Source organism: Sturnus vulgaris, chromosome 15, assembly GCF_052056855.1.
Source record: "Sturnus vulgaris isolate bStuVul1 chromosome 15, bStuVul1.hap1, whole genome shotgun sequence".
Lineage (NCBI taxonomy): Eukaryota > Metazoa > Chordata > Aves > Passeriformes > Sturnidae > Sturnus > Sturnus vulgaris.
Window position 1 is genome coordinate 3899450 of NC_142257.1, and position 19892 is coordinate 3919341.

General features: G+C 39.3%; 1 protein-coding gene across 2 annotated transcripts in view; it reads left to right on the top strand.

Annotated features, from left to right (window-relative positions):
• RNF145 (ring finger protein 145) overlaps nt 1-19892 on the top strand; it is a 46503-nt gene that overhangs the window by 2930 nt on the left and 23681 nt on the right. For both annotated transcript variants that reach the window (XM_014875944.2, XM_088173958.1), the window contains exons 2-3: nt 6290-6503; nt 15050-15158. In XM_014875944.2, the coding sequence (XP_014731430.1) occupies nt 6320-6503; nt 15050-15158 (293 nt within the window). In that variant the 5' untranslated portion in view covers nt 6290-6319. The remainder of the gene's footprint in view (nt 1-6289; nt 6504-15049; nt 15159-19892) is intronic.

Sequence of the window (19892 nt, forward strand, 5' to 3'; positions counted from 1 at the left end):
AAATGTGGTTAGGCAGGCTTGTAGGTGTGGGCTTGCAAACACAGCTGCGATGGCAAAAAAAAAAACCCTGCTGAATAACTAGTTAATAAACTAAACCTTGAACTGACGAGAAACCGGGGAGCCAGAAAGGACCTCGGAGCTGTTTAGTTTGTTGAGTCAATCTAGATTTTCTTCTGAAGATTTTAATTAAAGGTATTATTAATTATATTTCAAGTTTAATGAATTAGCTTACTGTCTTTCAGGTGCCCAACTAAGCCTCCATCTCAAAACCAAGCAGCCCCTTGTAGTGTGACTGGGTTTGAACTGATGGTGTGCAGGCAGAGTGCAGATCCCATAGGAATCCACAGAAGGAAGGATTTTGCTGCATACCTGGTGGATTTGTTAACCTTTATGAACACATGTTAATACCTGAGTTCAGTTCCTTTGTCTTACCTGCTCATTATGAAAAATAAAAGCTACAGGGTGTTTTACAGGCCGCCTATAAATAATGTAATGCACTTGCTATATAATTGAGAGTGGGCTGAAACTGTTCATAGTGTATAAATGTACTTGAGAAATAAATCTTTAAAGAAAACTTTATCTTCACAGATCTGTGATATGTATCTTCATTTCATGGATTGGTTTTCTTTCCCGTCATATAAAATTTGCTAGAATTAATGAAAGTTGGAAATGTAGATTATTTTTTTATTCTCTGCAATTAACCTTCGTTGCTTTTGTCCATTTTTTATATGCCTTTAATGTGAATTCATGTTCACTGAAGTCCTTGTGAACAGAGAAAAGAGTTTGACCTAGTTTATTTTGCAGTAACATTTGCTTTTGCAACACACGTGCTGTATTTGTTTGGAATGGTTAACCTTAGCTGTGCCTCAGTTCACAAGTGAATGAGTCTTAGATAAGTAGGAATGTTGGAATTACTGTGTTTTCTGGGTAGAAATACCAGTTCTTCAGGCACACCACTGCAGCAGCTGTATAGCTGTCCATATTGTTAGACCAGATGGGAAAAAAGGGGAAAAAATAAGGAGGTAAAAAAAAGGGAAAAAAATATTGTGTGTTCTTGTTAACTGCTTACACAGCAAGATCGATGTCTGTTTGCTGACTGACTCTCTCTAAACCTTTAAATGGAAGGCTAAATACTGTCTGGTCATTATTTGAAATTTCTGAACTACTCCAGTGATGTAGGACTGAGCATTACGGGAGCAGTGCCTGGGTGCCAGTGCCGGTGTTGCTGTGCACGTCTGCAGTGTTCCAGGGCTTTATTCCTGCTCTTGCTATCTCGCTGGATCTGCCCTTCTCAGCAGAAATCTTTGATTGCTGTCCTTGTTAGCCAATTTAAATTGTATGGGAGCAAGGAGCCTTTTCCTTTCCTTGCCACTGTCTTCGAGGGAGAGAGCCCTTTTGATGGATTGGTGACTCACATACTCTGAATTCTAGGTTGGTTTGTTTGTTTTGTTTTGTTGTTTTTGTTTTTCTCTACAGAATCACACAGGGAGATTCTTTTCTAAGTGCATATTTGATAAACCTTTCCGTCCTGTTCCTTCCCTTTGCTTCCCTTTGTTCTCTTCCCCCTCAGACTGATGATAGAAAGATCTAAGTCTTTGAAGAATGGGCTTCTGTAATCCAAATTCTTTTTGCTCTCCAGACCAGGACAGGTATAAAGAAGGGAGTGAGTGTGTACAACCCAGCTGATGTGTCTAATTTTAGTTGTTGAACTGTGACACTGAACTTTTCTACAGATAGGAGTTGTATATTTTGTATTTTGTTTGGGTTTATTTTTGAATTTTTTTTCTTCTTCAAAGTCTGTCTAGCAGAGTTTACGTCACAGGGAAACAAAAGGTTTTTCCTGGTGATATTTTTAGTTTCAGAATCTATTACTGAGAAATAATTTAACTTGGAAACTAAACTACAGAGCAGAATCCACTTGTTAACGGATGTATCCAGAGTAACTAGAATTTCTGAGATGTGAGAAACAGAAGTTGCAATTCTCTCTTTTGGATTTTTGTCAATCTTGCTGAGTATTTTAGGTTGTGATACTGTAGCAGAATGAGCATTTTGTTCACAGATGTGAGGCTGAATATTGCAGGATCAAGTCTGGTTTTGAGGTTCTGATCTTGACTGGAATTTCTTTCTGTGGTGATTTTTGGTGGCAGTAGTCTTGGAATAACGTACATTTGCAAATATCCCAGTTTATTTTTGTAACTCTTGAGTAACTTTATCATTAATTCTTTCCTAAATGTACAAACTTGTCTCTCTTAATGTAATTTTACACCTGTTTGATAAATGGGCGCAGATTTTTGCTGCCCCTTGTGCTGCTTTGCCAGGGCATATTTTTTGCCTGTGATGTCATGGATTTATATTTATGTTGGTGCAGAAGCAACAGTTACACTGGTTTAAGTGGCAGAATTCACAGCTTCAGCTGAAATGGCAAAATTTCATGTTGTGACAAAACTTCAGAAAGAAAATTCTGTGAAAGGGAAAATGTGTGTTATCTTGGAGAGGGTACGTGCTGTGTGATCACACTCAAGATGGTCTGTGCTGCTGATGGAATGAGCTGGGACAAACTTGAAGGAGTTTTTTCTCTTCTTTTTAAATTGATTTTTGCCAACTCTACGGTTTTCTTTAAGGCCAACTAGGAATATTTGACAAAATGGGTGTGCCAGGGAAGGGAGGGATTTTTGAAACACAGTTGTTCTAAAACAAAAATGTACAATCCATGTTCCATGAACAATCACATAAAATGGGAATTTTTTGAAAGGTTGTTTTGGCCAAATAGCACAGCTTAAGATGTGAAATCTGAAGTTCTTGGTCTTGGCTTTTGCTGGAATTGAGTTTATTTTAGTAGCTGGTGCAGTGCTGTTTTGGATTTAGTACAAGAATAATGTCGATGGCACACCAATGGTTTATCTGGTGCCAAGCAGTGCTTACTCTAAATCAAGGCCTTTTCAGTTTCCTGTGCTCTGACAGTGAGCAGGTGCACAAGGAGCTGGGAGAGCTGGGCAAAGGGATATTCCACAGCCCTGAACCTCATGCCCAGTGTTTAAACAGGGGAGAATTGGCTGGGAGACACTGCTGCTCAGAGACTGGATGGGCATCAGTCAGTGGGTGGTGAGCAACTGCATTGTGGCACTGGTTTCTCTTGGGTTTTAGTCCTCTCTTTTTTGTTATTGTTGTTGTTATCTGCCTTTCACCACAGTTATCATCAGTATTTTATTTTATTTATTAGAGTGTTCTTATCTCAACCCAAGGTTTTAACCTTTTTTTTCAGTTCTCCTCTCCATCCTACTGAGAGCAGTGATGGTGAGCAAGTGGCTGTGTGATATTAACTCCCAGCAAGGGTTAAACTGTGACAGTTTTCCTGAGACCGTTCCTTTTCTTATTCTAATTTGGAACAGAGAGATATTTGAAATCATGGGAAGAAAATTTTTGAAACACAAATAAGTGGCTCCCCAGTCCATCTTTTGGCTTTGTATGACAAGTGACCTATTTTTTTTCTAACGCCTGAGCATCCAGCAACTCCTGTCATCATCATTTATCTAAAGGTTTTAGAGGTTTAATGTTGTGGTTGTTTTTTTGTTTGTTTTTACACCAATCAAAATAATGTATTGTGAGAGCTCTTTACAATATAATGAGCTTAGAGCAATGGACTTTGCTTGCTTCTATTTCGTTCTGTTAGAACTTGGCAGCCATTACAACTGAGGCTTTATTTAACATATCCACATTTTTAGTGGAGTTAATTTTAAAGGATTTCATCTTAGTATTGGGTGTTTTTGCCAGTCAGGGACAGAAGATGCTCTGCTCCAGTGGCTGCTCCTCACAGCACTTCCATTGTGACATGATGTGGTTTTCAAAGTTTGTGTTGCTTTTGTGTTTTAGCAGCATTTGAAATTTAATTATTCTCTTAGAAAATCGAAATGCTGCAGTGTTTAGTTTGCTATATCTCAAGTATGTGTGCATGAGTTTGGGAGGCAGAATTTTTTGGCTTAATTTGGATGTGCTCACCCTCAAGTTAAATTTCATCATTAAGAGAAGTTTTCCATGTAATTCTCTTCTTGGAGTAATTAAGGAAAGTGAAAGCTCAAGTGAAAGTTACCTTGTTGTCATACATGTTTGGTTGTTGTTGATGACTGAAAAAGGTTTGACAGTTTTGATAACGTAATTTGATATCAGGCACTTGTTGTTGCAATACGTGGGTTTTTTATGACAGAATGAAAACCTGTCAGTCCCTGCTCATCCCTATCCCTGATCTGCTTGGAAAAGGACCCTAGTAAAAAACCAGGAGGCAGCCTAATTTCAGAGTTTTGATTAAAGTTATGAACTTGACAAACCTGTAGATTTTTGAAAATTCTGAGACATTTAAAATATTTTGATATGAATTATTTAAGCTTGTTTTTTTTTTTTTCTTTAACTCTTCGTATACAATCTTTGTAACTCCCAGCTTGTGTTTGTACGATGTCATCCTTTTAAACTCAGTCTTTTATTCACACAAAATTTGAATGCTCTGATTCTGCAGTAGCTGCTTGGGTGGTAGTTTTGGTTGTTCATTCTAAATATTTGTAGTCTTCTGGCTGACCTTTCAGTTTGTGTTGGGCAGCTCTGTGAAATGCTGGTGGGGTGCCCGATGTGGTTGGAAGGGCAATTTATGTGCAAGGGGAAGGATGTGCTCCCCTTGGGGTTTGTAGAACTGCTGCAAGAGCTCTGAAAAAAAAGTGCCAGCATTTACATAACATGAAAAATCAGGCTGTGGGCTAGACAATGGCTAGCAACAGCCCTGCAACCTGTGGCTTATTGAGCCACATCTCAGTTTTGATCTGTCCTGACTTCTTGAGCTGAATTAATTTTGTGTCACTCAGGAAGTGTGAGCGTGGCTGAAGATGTGACATGAACAGTTTGCAGTGTCATCTAGGCCACGGCAACACAAATAAAACCTCACACGAGGCTTGTGTGTAAGTGAGAGGTCTTGTTGCTTATTTGGGTTGGGTTTTTTTTCTTAATGTATGTTCGTGTGGTTTCACTTCATGCTGGACTTCCGTGCTGGCTTGAGGTATAGAACTTGCACAACTGCAAAAACTTTTTTTTTAACTTCCACAAGGACAATATGAATAAAGTCCTGTAAAACTTAATTTAAAAGTGTAGTTCAAGTGCAGTTTTTTCCATTTCTGTGCTTAGGTTGCAGTTCTTTAAATTGTCCCCCTAATAACTGGGAACTTTTTCGTTAGTCTGACCTCATCGGGGGGCTGATTGTGCTGCAGGTGATTTTACTTTGAGTGGCTTCTTGTGGATAAAAACTTGCTGGATCATCCTCATCTTCAGCTGCATTTCTCTCATGCAGCCTGCAGTGAATCTTGTTGAAGGGATGGGCAGGTGGTGGATGGTAAAACCAGCACATATCATTTAGGAACAACTGTCGTTCTTAGCTGACAGGATGTCAAACTGATCCTTTTGCTCTTTAAAATGATTTTGTTGCTGATTTTTGAAATGCTGTTGTGGACCAGCTGGTTTTCTGTTTTTTTTTTTTTTTTTTAATACCCTTTATTGAGCATCATCCAACCTACCTGATGGCAAACTCTAAATTTAAATTGCCTTCGGGAGTGAGGATATGGTCTTTTGTTTGTATAATTCTTTGTGGTGAATTACACAGAAATGAGTAGAACAGTTGCATTATTGGTCCTAATCTTCAAAACACACAGCCCTCAAATTCTATAGATGGATAAATTTGTAGAAGTTAATGAAGGCTGTAAATGATTTTTTTAAAGCTTAGGTATTTGAAAATTATTTATTGCAATTTGCATTGAGGAAGTGAATTCAAAATATTTAAAGAACTGCCTTAATTGGTGATTATTTAGTTTGAGAGACATAGAAATAGTGCTAAGCTAGATGGATGCAGTGTCTGAAATTTGTTGGTGTTTGGTTTCTAAAGTGTAAAGTGTATTTAATTCTAATGCTGATAATGTGAGTGTTTATGTAGTACCTACTACACTGGGGTCTTTTGGCTGAGATCTCAGATGCTAAATGAGTGTAAATAAGAACGGTGCACACCCCCTTGGGCCATTTTTATGTCATTAACCTGCCCTCCCCCCATTTTACAGTGTCACCATGGAAAAAACTGCGAGCAAATTGACCTTTATATAGCCAAAATAGAAGCTGTCCTGTCTGGATTTGAGTTTAACTCAGTTGATTCATTCAGTCGTTTGTGGCCACACAGGAAGCCCCATTCATGCAATCACAAAGCCTAATGGCTGTTTGTACAGTGGGATTGATCTGATTACTCTTCTCTCTCTTGTGCTATTTACAGTCTGCTGCCAATTCACAGAAAGGGAAGAGAATGGCTGCAAAGGAGAAGTTGGAGGCAGTATTAAACGTGGCCCTAAGGGTCCCCAGCATCATGCTGTTGGATGTCTTGTACAGATGGGATGTCAGCTCATTCTTCCAGCAGATCCAAAGAAGTAGCCTGCACAACAACCCTCTCTTCCAGTACAAGTACTTGGCCCTTAATATGCATTATGTGGGTAAGTATAGATCTCTTAAAGAGAAAATACTACTCTACTAAATACCTTTAGCTTGCTACAAGAATTTTAAGAATTTAATAATAGCATGTTAATATATTGATTACAAAGAATAGCACGACAATGCATTCATTACAGTTCTGCCTAAGGGACAGTTTATGTTAGCAGCAAAGAAATCCTGCCTAGGGTTTTTACTGGTTGTTATTTAGCCTTTACAAATAAATCTGGTGTTTGGAAACAAAATTGGTGTCCTGGAAGAAGAGCACAGTGACTCTGGCCTGTGTCTGACTGATGAGGGAAATGCTGTGCAGACAAGAAGTATAAAAACTTAACATGAAACAAGAGGCTAGGGAAGAGGTGACCTGGACTAACCACAGCACTGGAAGTTTCGTTTTCTCTACTATCCACGTTTGGCTCTTCAGTTTACACCCTTATGAGCCATCTCTGTGCTGTGAGTGGATTCGAGCAGGTAGTAATCAGTCCTTGTGGTGCAGATAAATGCACAAAATTACTAACTCAACTCAGGCAGCTGAGGTGTGAACCTTGGCCTGCAAGTCTAACTCTGGAATGCCAGATGTCTTCTTAGGAGATGAAAGGATTGGTGTTCTGGGACCTGCTCTCCAGGTGAGAATGTGATTCATCTGCAGATGGGGTAAATTAGGGATTGGATTTGGGCTGTTGAGGTTGATCTCTGGCAAGCATCTGCCTGAGCAGTGCCTGGCTTGGAGAGAAAGGGGCAGCACAGAATTTAACCACTCTGGAGTGTCTCTTCCTTATAGATGGTTTTGGAAGATAAAGATGCGCTGCAGTCAGCTAAAGGAAACACACTTAAGTAGTTAGAAAACTGTGGGCTTTTGAAGGAGCAGGTCCTGACTTTTATCCTGTCTGCATAAGTGCTGGCTTGAGGCTCCCTTTTTTTTGATGTCTGTTGTCTGGAAATCATTGACTGCACTAGAAATGTGTGCAGCTTTTTTTGTTATGGCTCCACTCTACTCGTGCTGGGATGGCAATGTGCTTGCAGTACAGAACGTTGGTGTCACAGTTCCTTTGCTTTGTCTGTGGGAGCTGGTGAATGTGACACAGGACCATGGTGTCCTGTACCTACAGCTGGCTTTCTCCTGCATTTCTGTGCACCCACAAAGCTTTTAGGAATACTTTATCACATCAGGTTCTAATGCAGGACTAACAGTTGTGCAGTAGGTTTTCAAGATGGCAATGGGCAATTTCCCGCCCTTCTTTATAGGCATTTGATAATCTTGTTGAGATATACCAGTAAAAACACTACGGAGGGGTTGGGTATTGTTACCAAAGCATTTCCCACCTGGTTGCTATTTTGATACTAAAGCAGTGGAATCTGACTTTGTGCTCCTTGTACAAGGGGTGCTTTTGTGCTGGTGCACAATCACTCAGCTGTTCTTTTACTTCTTGCTTTTATGACATTGACTGTATGCTCTTTTATTTCTCCAGCTGGTGATTGCTGAGCAATAAGAGCTTCTAAATTGTCAAACAAAGTGCTAGTTTTAAAAGATTTCCAGCCAATTTTTTGTGACAAAACTTTGCTAGTACTTTTCAAATAAAGTTACTATGTTTCATTTCCTTGGTTGTTGGGGGTTTTTTAAGTTGTGTCAGGGTGAAGCTGGGCTAAATCAAGTTACATGCCTTCATGGCATTTTATATAGAATTAGTTGCATCACTTTAGAGTATAACATTAATTAAGATGATGTATCAAAATATATAAATTGGATTGTAGGGAAAACAAAATAGTTTTTCACTAGTTTGGAGACTTAAGCTTCTTTGAAGGTACATTGGGGGAAATTAACTTCTAGCATATAATTTAAACAATAATTCACCATGGATGTGTTTCAACATGCTAATCTGCTTTATTTAGGAAAAAAAAAAGTCTGCTGTTCATATTTGCAGCTAGGAAACACTATCAGCAAATGCAGTGGCAGCTTTGCAATATCAAACAGTCACTGAATTTCTTCTACAAGCCAGTATCTTGTAGTGCTATATATAGTGCTATATAAGTGCTTCCAGCAGCTGAGGAAATTGGGGGCATCTATCTCAGGCAGATGCTCAAGGAACCATTTGATTAGAGAGCCCTAAAAATTAATAAACTCTACCAATCTTTATATAGTGAACCTTTTCCTGGAACTGAGGAGACAGAATTGGAAATTTGCTCAGAACTGGGGGTTACCAGGAGTGTCTTTTCTGTTTAGATGTAACAAGTGAAATGATGTCTGTTCCAGTGTGATTCCCATTCCAGTTAGCAGTCCTGGGAGGATAGTAAAGCTTCTGAAATGTACTTTGTTCTTTGAAACAACTTTTCCTTTTCATATCTTTCCATAAAACAGCCCTTATCTGCTTGAGCAAAGGAAAATACTCAGTCTTGATAACCATTCAACCACAAGTTCACCTGTATGAAATTTAAATAAATATGTACAGAGCAGTGCAAACAGCAGAGATAAATTTCTGGTTAGAATGGGTAAAACCTCTGTGTAGGGTAGATTAGCACTTATTGCCATTTTCTTCTGCACTGTAGAGTAGCTGTGAGGAAACAGACACTTCTTTTTGTGTTCTTTTGGTGGAGAAACAGTTGAAACCACGTAATTTCCTCCTGTGAAGAAAGGCAGAGCAATGGTGTTTGTGCCAGCTGGTAAATACTCTGAGCTAGATGGAAAAAGAAGAGTCTTGAGCTTAACCTATAATCAGAGTCAGGCTTAGAATTTAAGTCACTGTCACGAGTGAGGCACAGAGTTGCACTAAGTACAGGGTTTTCTTACTCGAGTAAAAATAGAGCAGTTTTCTATCTTAAACTGTATTCTTTGTCATTACAAAAAATAAAAAGAAATTCTCAGAGAAAAAAAGAAAAGTGTTTAAATATTTGGAATAGCTGGAAGGTGTGTCATCTTTCACAACCCTGTTTGTAATGACAGTTCCTTCAACTTCGTGGTTAATACTTTAATCTTTGGTCACATCACTTGCTAGGTGTGATCTGCTTGTTATGAATGCTGCTTTTATGAGGGGGGCTTGAGAGAGGAGAAACCTGCTGGACTTCCTGCCCTTGTGTGCTCATTGCTCTCTCTGGTCTGCCCACTTTTCTTTAAGCTCTTGTGCTTTATGTAGAAAATCGTTTATTTAGATTTCTTTTTTTGTGTTGCCTTTTAAGGGGAAAGATACTCTACTCTGGTACAAACATTGTAAGAAATGCCAAGTGAAACTTCAGTGTGAAAAGAAATGAGTTGTTTCATTACAGAAACAAATTTACTAAAATTGCAAGAAGAGGATGCATGACTTAAATGTGTGAATGCATACAAAGAGGAGGTCCTGCTTAGAATCAACATCTCTGGCTTTGCTGCCCCATGTCTGCTCTCTCTCCTGCCAGCAGCACTTAGATGGGCAGTAGAACCATTTTCTGAAAGTTACTATTTAATTTTAAACTGTAGCTATTTTTAATCAAGTGCAATTTGATGACATGGACTTGGTCTTTATTTCTTAAAATAATTACTTTTTACGTCCTCTCATTCTCTTTTTGGATAAAATGCAGTGTGTGCTGCAGTTGGTAGGACACAGGAGGAGGTAGAGAGTGTGCCATGCTCAAAATCCAGCACAGCCTTTTTTATTTTCTGACTCAAGACTGAAGATTACTTTACTGCTCCCTAAGTGTTGTAGGCTTTTCCTAAGCAGCTTTCTCAGCATATGGATCCTTTCAGGTAACTTTTCTGTGTAAAGCTGGTGTCTCTTTTTGGCAACCCACATCACTATGCTCTTTTTTTAAAATAGGAGCCACTGGCAGCCTTTTTGAAAGGAGGTGCTTAAAATTTTTGATTCTGAGTACCAGTCTCATGACAGCATTGCAGCTTGTCTTAGTGATTTATAAAGAGCCTCTGAATCATACGGCAGAACTAGAATCAAAAGTCCATTTTATTTGATCAGATGATACTGCAAATCTCTGTAAAGAACTCAGTTTCTTGGATTATTTATACTTAAGAGTACCCAATCTGTTATGCATTTAAAAATTGAAGAAACAGCTGTTGATGGCAGTACCCCAGTAATAAATAAATTATTTTGTAGGCATTATTTTCACTGAGATGTGCAGATGTTCATAACAGGATTTCTGATCTCTGTTTACAGTTGTTCTGAGCCATGACTGAATAAATACCAATTTCCTTGTGTGCAAGTATGTTTACATGTGTGCTTTCTCAGTTTTGAACTAATTTTCCAGCATTTTCTGGAGGACAGCTATATAAAAGTATATCCTTTAAAAATTATCCACTCTTGAGATAGATGACTTAGACATTGACAATTTATTAAATCTCTGTTTAAATTACAGTCTGGTGATTGGTTGTCCTGAGAATTAAACACACAGAAAATAAAGGTGCCAGTTGTTTCTGCAGTACTTCTGCCATCTCAAATGCAGGCTTTCAGAAGTATGTCCTGTTCTCTTGGTACTTGAACATTGTGGCCAGATATTTGTGTGAATAAACTGAAATGAGGACAGTCAAGGATTTGGCTGAAGTGCAGTGACTAACTCAGAGTGCACTGATCCCTCTTTGAGGCAGGAGAGCTGGGTGGTGGGATGAGTCTGTGGCACATGATTTGCTGCTTTGCAAATCATGGACTCTTTACCCTCACAGGATATGGGAAAATGGAAAAGTAGGGCCCCCTAAATTAATTTCCTGGTAAAATCCAAGCAATTGTGCTCCTACTTTCTGGCACTCCAAGAGTTGGTGTGGTCTTATTAAGAAATGTTACGAACTCTTTGATGTGCAAAGTTCTCATTTTTAGATTAAATGTGCAGGAAACTGTGAGTGATAATATGAAATGGACACAAGGGATCTGTAATCATGCAAATGAGCACTAAAGTGCTCCATAAAGAGGATGAGTTGTGACTTTGATCGTGTTCCAGAAGCCTCCATTGCGTGCAGTCAATAAACCTCAGACACCTGAGTCGGCAAAGAGGTAATTCTGGTGAGAGAGGCTGGGAACACCTTGGTGGTGCATAAATGGAGAGAGATTGCTGAAAGGCAGTCTGTGAGCTGTGAGCTGCTGCTCACTGGACAATGAGCATTGCACAGCCAGAGGTTTTCATCGAGCTGAATCAACAGGTTGTAAATGAGGTCATGAACTGGTTGATGTGTGTATTCTTGTCTAGCAGTGTTTCTGTTTAGGATGATTTTCACAGTTTATCTTCTCAGCTAGAGCCTAAATCTGAACCATCTTGCATGAGAGGCAGTAGAAGTTCTCTGCTTCTTTGTGCTCCTGAATAGGAGCTGAGTGGGGGATTTGTGTGTTTTTAAGGTTGTCAGAATGTGTCTTCTGTAATGACTCTTACAGCTGGAAGCATAAAGGTGAAAGTCTCTTTCTTGGTATTGTGGCATTAGGGCACTCTAACTGTATTCAGGGAAGATTATTCTGTCTTTTTTTAATCTTTTTTTTGTTTATTTATTGTTTCTAACGTGTTTTAGAGCCGTTACTTTACTGGGGCAGGAATTGGGCTTTCCTGAGCCTGCTTCTTGCTTTATGCAGAAATATCTTTGGTGAGTCAATAGGGACAATGCACCAAGTCCCAAGAGCAAAAATAGCACAGCCTAAAATCAAGGGAGGGGAGTGTTCACTGCTGCCACAGAGCTCAAAAACTCCATTTGGATGGGAGTGTTAGTTACTCTTAGCCCCTGCTCAAAGGTTACCCAGGAAGATGACTATTTCTCAAACTCTAAGTCCTTGTGTGTGGGGACTCTCTCCAAAGGGATACATGTTCTCAGCATCGTGTTTTCTTCTGGCAGAGGAGGTGCAAATGAAAACAGAATGTAATGATTTAGATGAGAAAGCTACTGTGAGAAATTTCATTTCCTGGTCCCTTTTTATTTTTAATTTTTAAGTACAGTCTTACTTACACCATACACTACTTCATTTGTCTGCATGAGAACAAAGGGAGCAATATTATTGCAAGTGTGTCTGAATTAGAGCTTCCTTTTCTTCTGCAATCGGATGAGTTGGTAAAGAATTATTTACCTTTTTTTTATTTTGGCAGAAGCTTTGTTGATAAAATTGAGGTTGGTACCACTTTGGGAATAGGACCTCTGCAGCAAAAATGCAAATATTGCAGTGTGAAGTGTGCTGAAATCTCCCTCTTACCAAGTCACAAGAGGAAATTGTAAATAAGATTGAATGGGAACTGCTTTAAACGTCTGTTGCTCTCCCCCTCTTCAAAGTCTAACAATTAAACCAAATGGCTGCTTCAAAGTGAACATTTACATTCCAGCCCAAACTCCTGAGCAATGGAGTTCATTGCTGAAGCTTCTGCAGTAACCTTGGCTGTCTCCTGCTGCTTCCCTGCACAGATCTGAGCATCTGTGCAGTGTGGAAGCCTGCTGGTTAGAAGGCACTGTGACAGTACTTCCTTCATCTTTTAATTTAGCCTTTTTTTTTTTTTCCACTCCTTCATTGTATCCTCAAGGATCCTAAGTATTTTGATTAAAGTTGTGATAATGTAGAGAAGAATGAACTTCAGTGATATCTAAAATCCTTCCATGTATCATGTCTTTGTTACTGCCCTCTAAAAAGTGTTACTTTTACAGAAATGATCCTGCCGTTGCTCAGGTACATCATCACATGGCCAAGGAGCAGACTTTCTTGTGATAGAATAAGGTAAAGATGACAGAGCTTAAATACAGATACAGTAAACAGGTATTCTAAAACTATTTATAGAGTAATAGAGGAATAAAGGAGTGCATAATAAACTCCATTTAGTTTTCCACCTGAAGGTGAGTCACAGGCTACAGTGAGAAGGAAAGTTTTAGAGAGATTTTACTCACATGCTGGAATGATAAATGGCTGTGGGTTGTCCCTCACAAAGGAATCCAGGGAAAGGGGGGAATGCAGCAGAGATGAGATGTAGGAATGTCTGCAGATGGTTTGAGAGCTCTGGAGCTGGCTCATGAGGCTGTGGTGTGGTGCAAGGTAGTTAAATGTCCTCATGGAGACAGCTGAGGAGTTCCTGCTCTTGTCATCTGTGTGTTTGGTAGAAGGAAGGTGGTGAACAGAGAACAGGAATTCCAGAAAATGCAGGTGTTTGTGAAGAAAACTGATGGTGTAGAACATCTGATGTGCTGTAAGTAGAAGCAAGTTATTCTGTATAAAACAGTTGCTGGAAGGAAGCTGATGGAGTGCTGTGATTCAGGCCCCTTTAAAATAAACTCGAAAATGATTCTGTTCTCCAGGCTGAACAGCCTCCACTCCCCCAGCCTGTCCTCACGGGAGAGGTGCTCCAGCCCTCTGGTCAAAGTGATATTGTACACAATTAGTGACTTGTATGACACTTGATTTTAGTAAAAGAAACTATCAATTATTTCAGCTTTTTAAAAAGCACATCCTGAGACAAATGTGCAACTTGTCACATCCACTTCATGAAGATGATTGAAAAATTATCTTTAATGTTAAATACACAAATGATTTACTGGTATTTTAAAAAGGCAAATAAGTAGGCTTTGTCTGTCTGTCATTGATCCTGTCATCTGTCTTACCTGAATTGATCTCTCTCTGCTTGGCATCCTGTGGGTCTGTTGCCTTTTCTAGGAACATCTTGCAAGATACTTTTTTGAAGACCAAACTGTTGGTAGAATTTTACAGAGGTGGCTTATTGAATATGGCAGATACTACACAGCCTTGAAATCCTTCTTCATAAATGCTGACTCTGAAATAGTATCTTTTTCAAATACTGGAACATGCTGTGTTCCCCAGCTGTTTTATAGTACCTGGTTGTGTCACTGCTTATGAGTGCTTCATCTAGAGTCATATTATTAAATATATTTAAAAATCTGAAAATATAAATTAACTCAGCTAAAAAGACTGTGCCTGATTTTGCTGAATAAATGTATGAAACTTCAAATGTGACATGATTGGTGTGGCTGTGAGGGTGAGGATATATTCTTCTCTAGCATTTTGTTCTTAGCTTCAGGGGAGTTGTTGGCTGTTGTTGGGTTCTTTTCCTAAATGGATTTCAATGCCAGGCACTTGAGCTGACCTTCAGAAAGAGCCCAAGTGCACTGCAGTGATGGAGAGAGAGCTTGGAAATAAATCCTGGAAAGGGCACCATGGGCTGGGTTTTTGACCCACAGCCTGTCTGGAAAGGAGGAGTGTGGACATGCACCACCCAGATATGGAGTGGACTTCAAAGTACTGCTTCTTTTGGGTCTGAGTGACATCCTTGTGCAAATAAGGATCAGGGTTCTGCTTGTTGGAGAGGCTGCTGAGCAGTCAGGCTGTGGTCTTACAGAGTAAAGCTGGATCTGCATTGGGTCATTTTCAACAGCCTCACTAAATGCTAATGAGAAGTGCAGGAACTGCTGGGATAAAAAGCTACAAATCCTAGGCTGTGGCAGATCTTGTCCTTGATTTATGCAACCCTGATAGCTGGAGTGGGCTTTAATATGACTAATACAGAGAAAAGCCTATGTGTCCCCATCCTAAATTGTGAACATGCTGAATGTTACTTAAATTTGGTGTTAGTATTTTTTTTAAATATCAACTTCTGCTTTTTGTTTCAGGTTACATCTTAAGTGTTGTGCTCCTAACTTTACCAAGGCAACACCTGGTTCAGCTTTACCTGTACTTTTTGACTGCACTGCTGCTTTATGCTGGGCACCAAATTTCCAGGTAAGAATACATGGATTAATTTTGTTAGCTTGGTTGGAGAATTAGAAAAATAAGTTACTTTGTTAATATTTTCTATAAATGGTTTTGTGGAGGCCTTTTTTTATGCCAGACACCTAAATATATCTTGCTTTTCTTTGTCTTTGGAAAAGTTTACAGAATTAAATATGCAGTCAAGTAGTTCTTTGAAGTCATTGAAAATACAGCAGGAATTTTGAGCTGCTTGTCTGGGGAGTGTAATGCCCACCAACCTAAGAAGAGAAAGCACTTAGTGCAAGCCTAAATGTGGCCTCTGATGCAGTAATCTAAGTTACTCAGTGGCTCAGCTAAAATGCTTTCAGCACTGGAGTATTTTACACAGCAGACAGGATGTTACTTTTAGTTTCCTGGCAGCCTGGGAGAGAGAGCAAATAGAGATCTAGAATCCAGTAAAAGCAAAGTAGTAGTGGAATTTATTCTTAAAATGTATTACACAAATTTGAATTGACAATGGAAGCAAGTGTTTTGGATCTAAAAGGCAGAGAGGGAGGCTTGAGAACTCTGAGTCAAACAAGACAAAATCAACCATCTTTGTTTGGCCCCAGCTAAACCTGTTGAAAACCAGTGTAAACTTTCATACTGACATGATGTTTAATTGGAATAAAGACACTGCCATCACATTAAAGGTTTTGCATGGGAAGTTTTGAAAATATGGATTTGAGCCTGACTTATTTTGATGCCCTGCTGATGGGAAACACTTAAAAATGTGCTTTCAGTTGATTTAATGGAAGTGATAGATTTGTTATTTCTGCATCAAAATTGTTGTTCCAGAGCATTTGCTGGAATGTCTTTCTTGATATGTTGCAGTTCAGGGGAGTGTTAATGAAGGTTTTGTGATGGTTTGACATGTCACTGTTGTGGCTGTCAGAGTTGCAGTTAGTGATTTCCTGAAAAGGATGAGTGTACAAGAAAAGAGTTACAGCCTCTTATTGCCTCAGTAGGAAGGAAAAAAGGGTTTATTTGTCATCTTCAAGAGAGTCCTGAGTTGTTCCAGATGTAGTTGGTGGGTTTTTCTTATAGGATTAAAGACTTTATTTATTTGAAAAAGCAACCTAAACATTATTTAAGTGTTGAAATAATAAATCTAGTAACTAATGCCCATCAGACACAGAGCTTCCAGAACATTTACAGCTGGAGGTGTTTATGCCGCTCCAGGTCTTTAAATTTTTTAGAAGAAAAGGAGATGTTATGTATTTGGTTGATACATTAAGGGATAGCAGTGTGTTTGCTTTTAATACCTTGTTTGTTTTTCTGTGTAATAGGCATTCTGACTTCTGTTGCTTCGTGAAGTTTGAGACTTTATAGGCTTTATTGTATCATGTTTAGTAACTATTGCTTGGACTGTTCTCTGTGTTCCTACTAGGCTTTCTCTATTTGGTGCTTCTGGAGTGAGTTAATAAAGACTTTAATTAAATCTTGCATCAAGTAGCACAAAAATATATTTAATTAAAAGATGTAATGGATTCAAATAGTCCAGCAGTATTCCCGAGGTATTTTGCAAGGCAAATGTAGCTGCTGACACTTGTGAGTGAGCTTACCCATTCCCTAGGCATGAGGCTTATTTGGTTTGGAAGGAAGCACAGTGCAAGGTGCTCTCAGCTGAAGCCTTTGTACAATCAGGGAATCAGATGTGAGGAGTGACACTTGAATTAGCCTTACAAAAGAATTTTTGAATCCCATTAGTTTTCATATTGAAAATAGTAAAATGTGACAGACATATCTGTTGGCAGAGCCATTCCTCTTATTGCCAGAGCTGTCCACTTCCAACTTGTGTTTCTATTTAGCAGCCTGATCATAACAAGACATACAGTAGTCACATGTGCAAACTGTTTTTCAGTGTTTTTTGTTAGTAATTCTGCTCAGAGCTGAAAACTTCCAGGGACTTGCTTGCATGCAGTACCAGTTGGGATGTTATTTAAGACCAATGAAGAGTTCTTACATTGAGGCCAGTTTGGTTAGTGCAAATTATAGAACAAGACCAGAATCATCTGGCACTTGTGACTCTGCAGTGTCCTGGAAATTCTGAGCTGTTGAAAGACTTCAGCTTTCAGTGCTTTTTTTCCACCCCAGAAATAGCTTGCACTTCATCTGCAAGTCTGGGAATAAGATCATCTGAATTTTATAGTTAAGCTCTGACTTCAGACTTCCAGGTTTATGTGACCTTGACAAGTCACTTAATTTTTTAAATGTTTTGTTTCTTTGCCGGCTGAACTGAGAATTACCTTAATTTGTAGAGATGGTTTAGATAAAATCTGTGAGTACTTGGAACATCCCAGAAGATGCTACATTTGTATGTAGCATGCTAACCTGGTAATTTGGGTGGAAATAACATACCATCTGTTTATGGAAAAAAGAGAAGTCAGCTTTAAAAACCCAAAATCCAATTTAATGAAATCTCTTTGCCTTAGGTTTCCTGCAGCAGTCTCCAGTTTCAGGAAAAATTAGTTTAGTAAGTGAGTGGCACAGAAATAGGAACAGTTTGAGCTGGGTGCTTTCAGCCAGGGACCCAGAACACAAATCCCTGGGCCTTTGTACCCTTCCAGTCATTGCAGCCATCCTGCATCCACTCTTCATCTGCTTTGCACACAGCCCTTGGTCCATTGGTGGGTTTTGGTTCTTGTCCCCTGTTGGATTCTTTCTCTGTCTTCAAGTGGGTGTTGGCTGCTTTTATCTGTCTGAGTTGCAGCTTCTGCTGAGTTGTGGCCTTCTTATCTTCCAGTTCACACTGGTCTTCCTTCATGTAACTGAGCAGAAGTTCAAGATAAGTTTGACTTTTTTAGGTGGGAGCTTGGAGCTGGTGAGAGTTTGGAGCTTGTGGCCTAAAACTCCAGCAGCTTTTGCTCTTTTGCTAAGCAAAGCCACTCAGACAAAAGAATACAATTAAAAGAACACAGCTAACTAAACCTGAGTTACAACAATCCTGCTTTTTTTATTAAGCATTCCTGCTAAGATGTCAGAAGGAACTAATGAAGTCTTCCAGTAAGAAGGAAGGAACTCACAAAGTCTTTAAATGTGACCCTTAGTCTCCCATACAATGTTATTACAAGCAACAGGTACAAGATAAACAGAGTGAACAAGATCACTCTTGTCATCACAAGATTTTGTTCACAGAATCAAAGAGAGTTTTCCACCATCAGTGTTGTGCCTCCTTCACTCTTTCCATTACATGATGCATCTCTTCTGCACTGAATGGTGACTGGAATTTTTTGTCCATTGTTTTGGACAGGTTCCAGCAGCTGATACAGGTCATCAGGTTTTAATGGCTTCCTCACCAGTGCAGGATTCATTCTGATGGGGATAGGTAGTAAATTTTAGCTTAAGTATAATTGGACTGTAACCATTGATTGGATATAATAGGAGCTGAATAATTAAAATTGCATCCCCCAGTGTTTCTACAGTTAGAAGTAATTGAGTGATTATTTATCTCTACAGTAATGTTATTTACAAACATAAGATTACAAAGAGTTCTTACACAAACATATCCTTTTCCAACATAGGCAAGTACAGTTTCAGGGGTTTCTTTGGGATGTATCTCAAGTGACAGACATTTTGTTCAGTGTCAAAACAAATGTCTTGAGCTTCAGTAGTTTTACTTTCACAAATAAATCCCTCTTGTTCTCCAGCACCACACACATTAACATTGACACTCTGCCACTTGTTTTTTTGGGCCCATACTTGGCTCCAGGGGTAGAGAGCAGTTCCATCATGATTCATTCCTAATACAGGGATTGGGTCTGTGTTGTATTCTGATGTGGTGTATATTGTTGAGACAAAAGCTGTGCCATTATTACTTGGGTCTATATGGAAATTGGGTGGATACCACCACAGTTGGAATTCTCTCTCTAAATCAGTCTCATTTTCTCAATTTTTTAAAATGTCAGTGTGTAAGATACACCCTTCCCCTTTTCTTCTGGTTGTGGTTACCATAGATTGTATCTACAATTGTGCTTGGATACAGCTAAGAGCCAGTGCTGATTTCAGAAATTTGTGGGATCAACTCCTCCCTAACCTGTGGAGAGATGGTGGCTAAGCTCATTGTGCTGGGCAGTGAGGCAGTGATTGGTATTAACTTTTCACAGGTCACATTAACAAATATTCTGTTTATTTCAAATCCAGTGTCCAACCACACATAGCAGCTGGAATTGAATGGTAAACAACAGTAGCACTGGGGCAATCAACTTTGATCTTGCTGGTTCTCTCTGTTCAAGTTGGATCATGAGCTGTATTGGATTCACAACAAAAAATGAGAGCTGCTTCTTTGGGTTTTACAGAGCTTTGGTCACCCAGCCCCTAACAATCTGTGAATTAACTCCTCTTCAGTCTTGTTAACTTTATACCACACCGAATTGTACATTGATTATGTACTTAGCCATGGAACTGTGCTCATCTGGGTTAACAGCACCCAGAGTGGTGAGTGAGCTGTCCCACTTCATCTCTTCAGAGTATCAATTCTTCATAGTGCCATCATTCATTAGCTGGCTGGTTACTCACCCCTCGTTTGACATGAGACTGGTGTATCCAATTTTCTTTTCCTGAAGCAGCAATGCATTTGTCCAGGGCTTTTATCCTCTAAGCGGAGTCGTAAATAAGTGAGTCTTAATTGATTGAAAGTTCCATGTAGTGGCCAAATTTCCTGGGGCCCCCACCAGCTGTCCCAGTAATATATGGCCATTCCTCCTGGCACAAGGCCACTGTGTG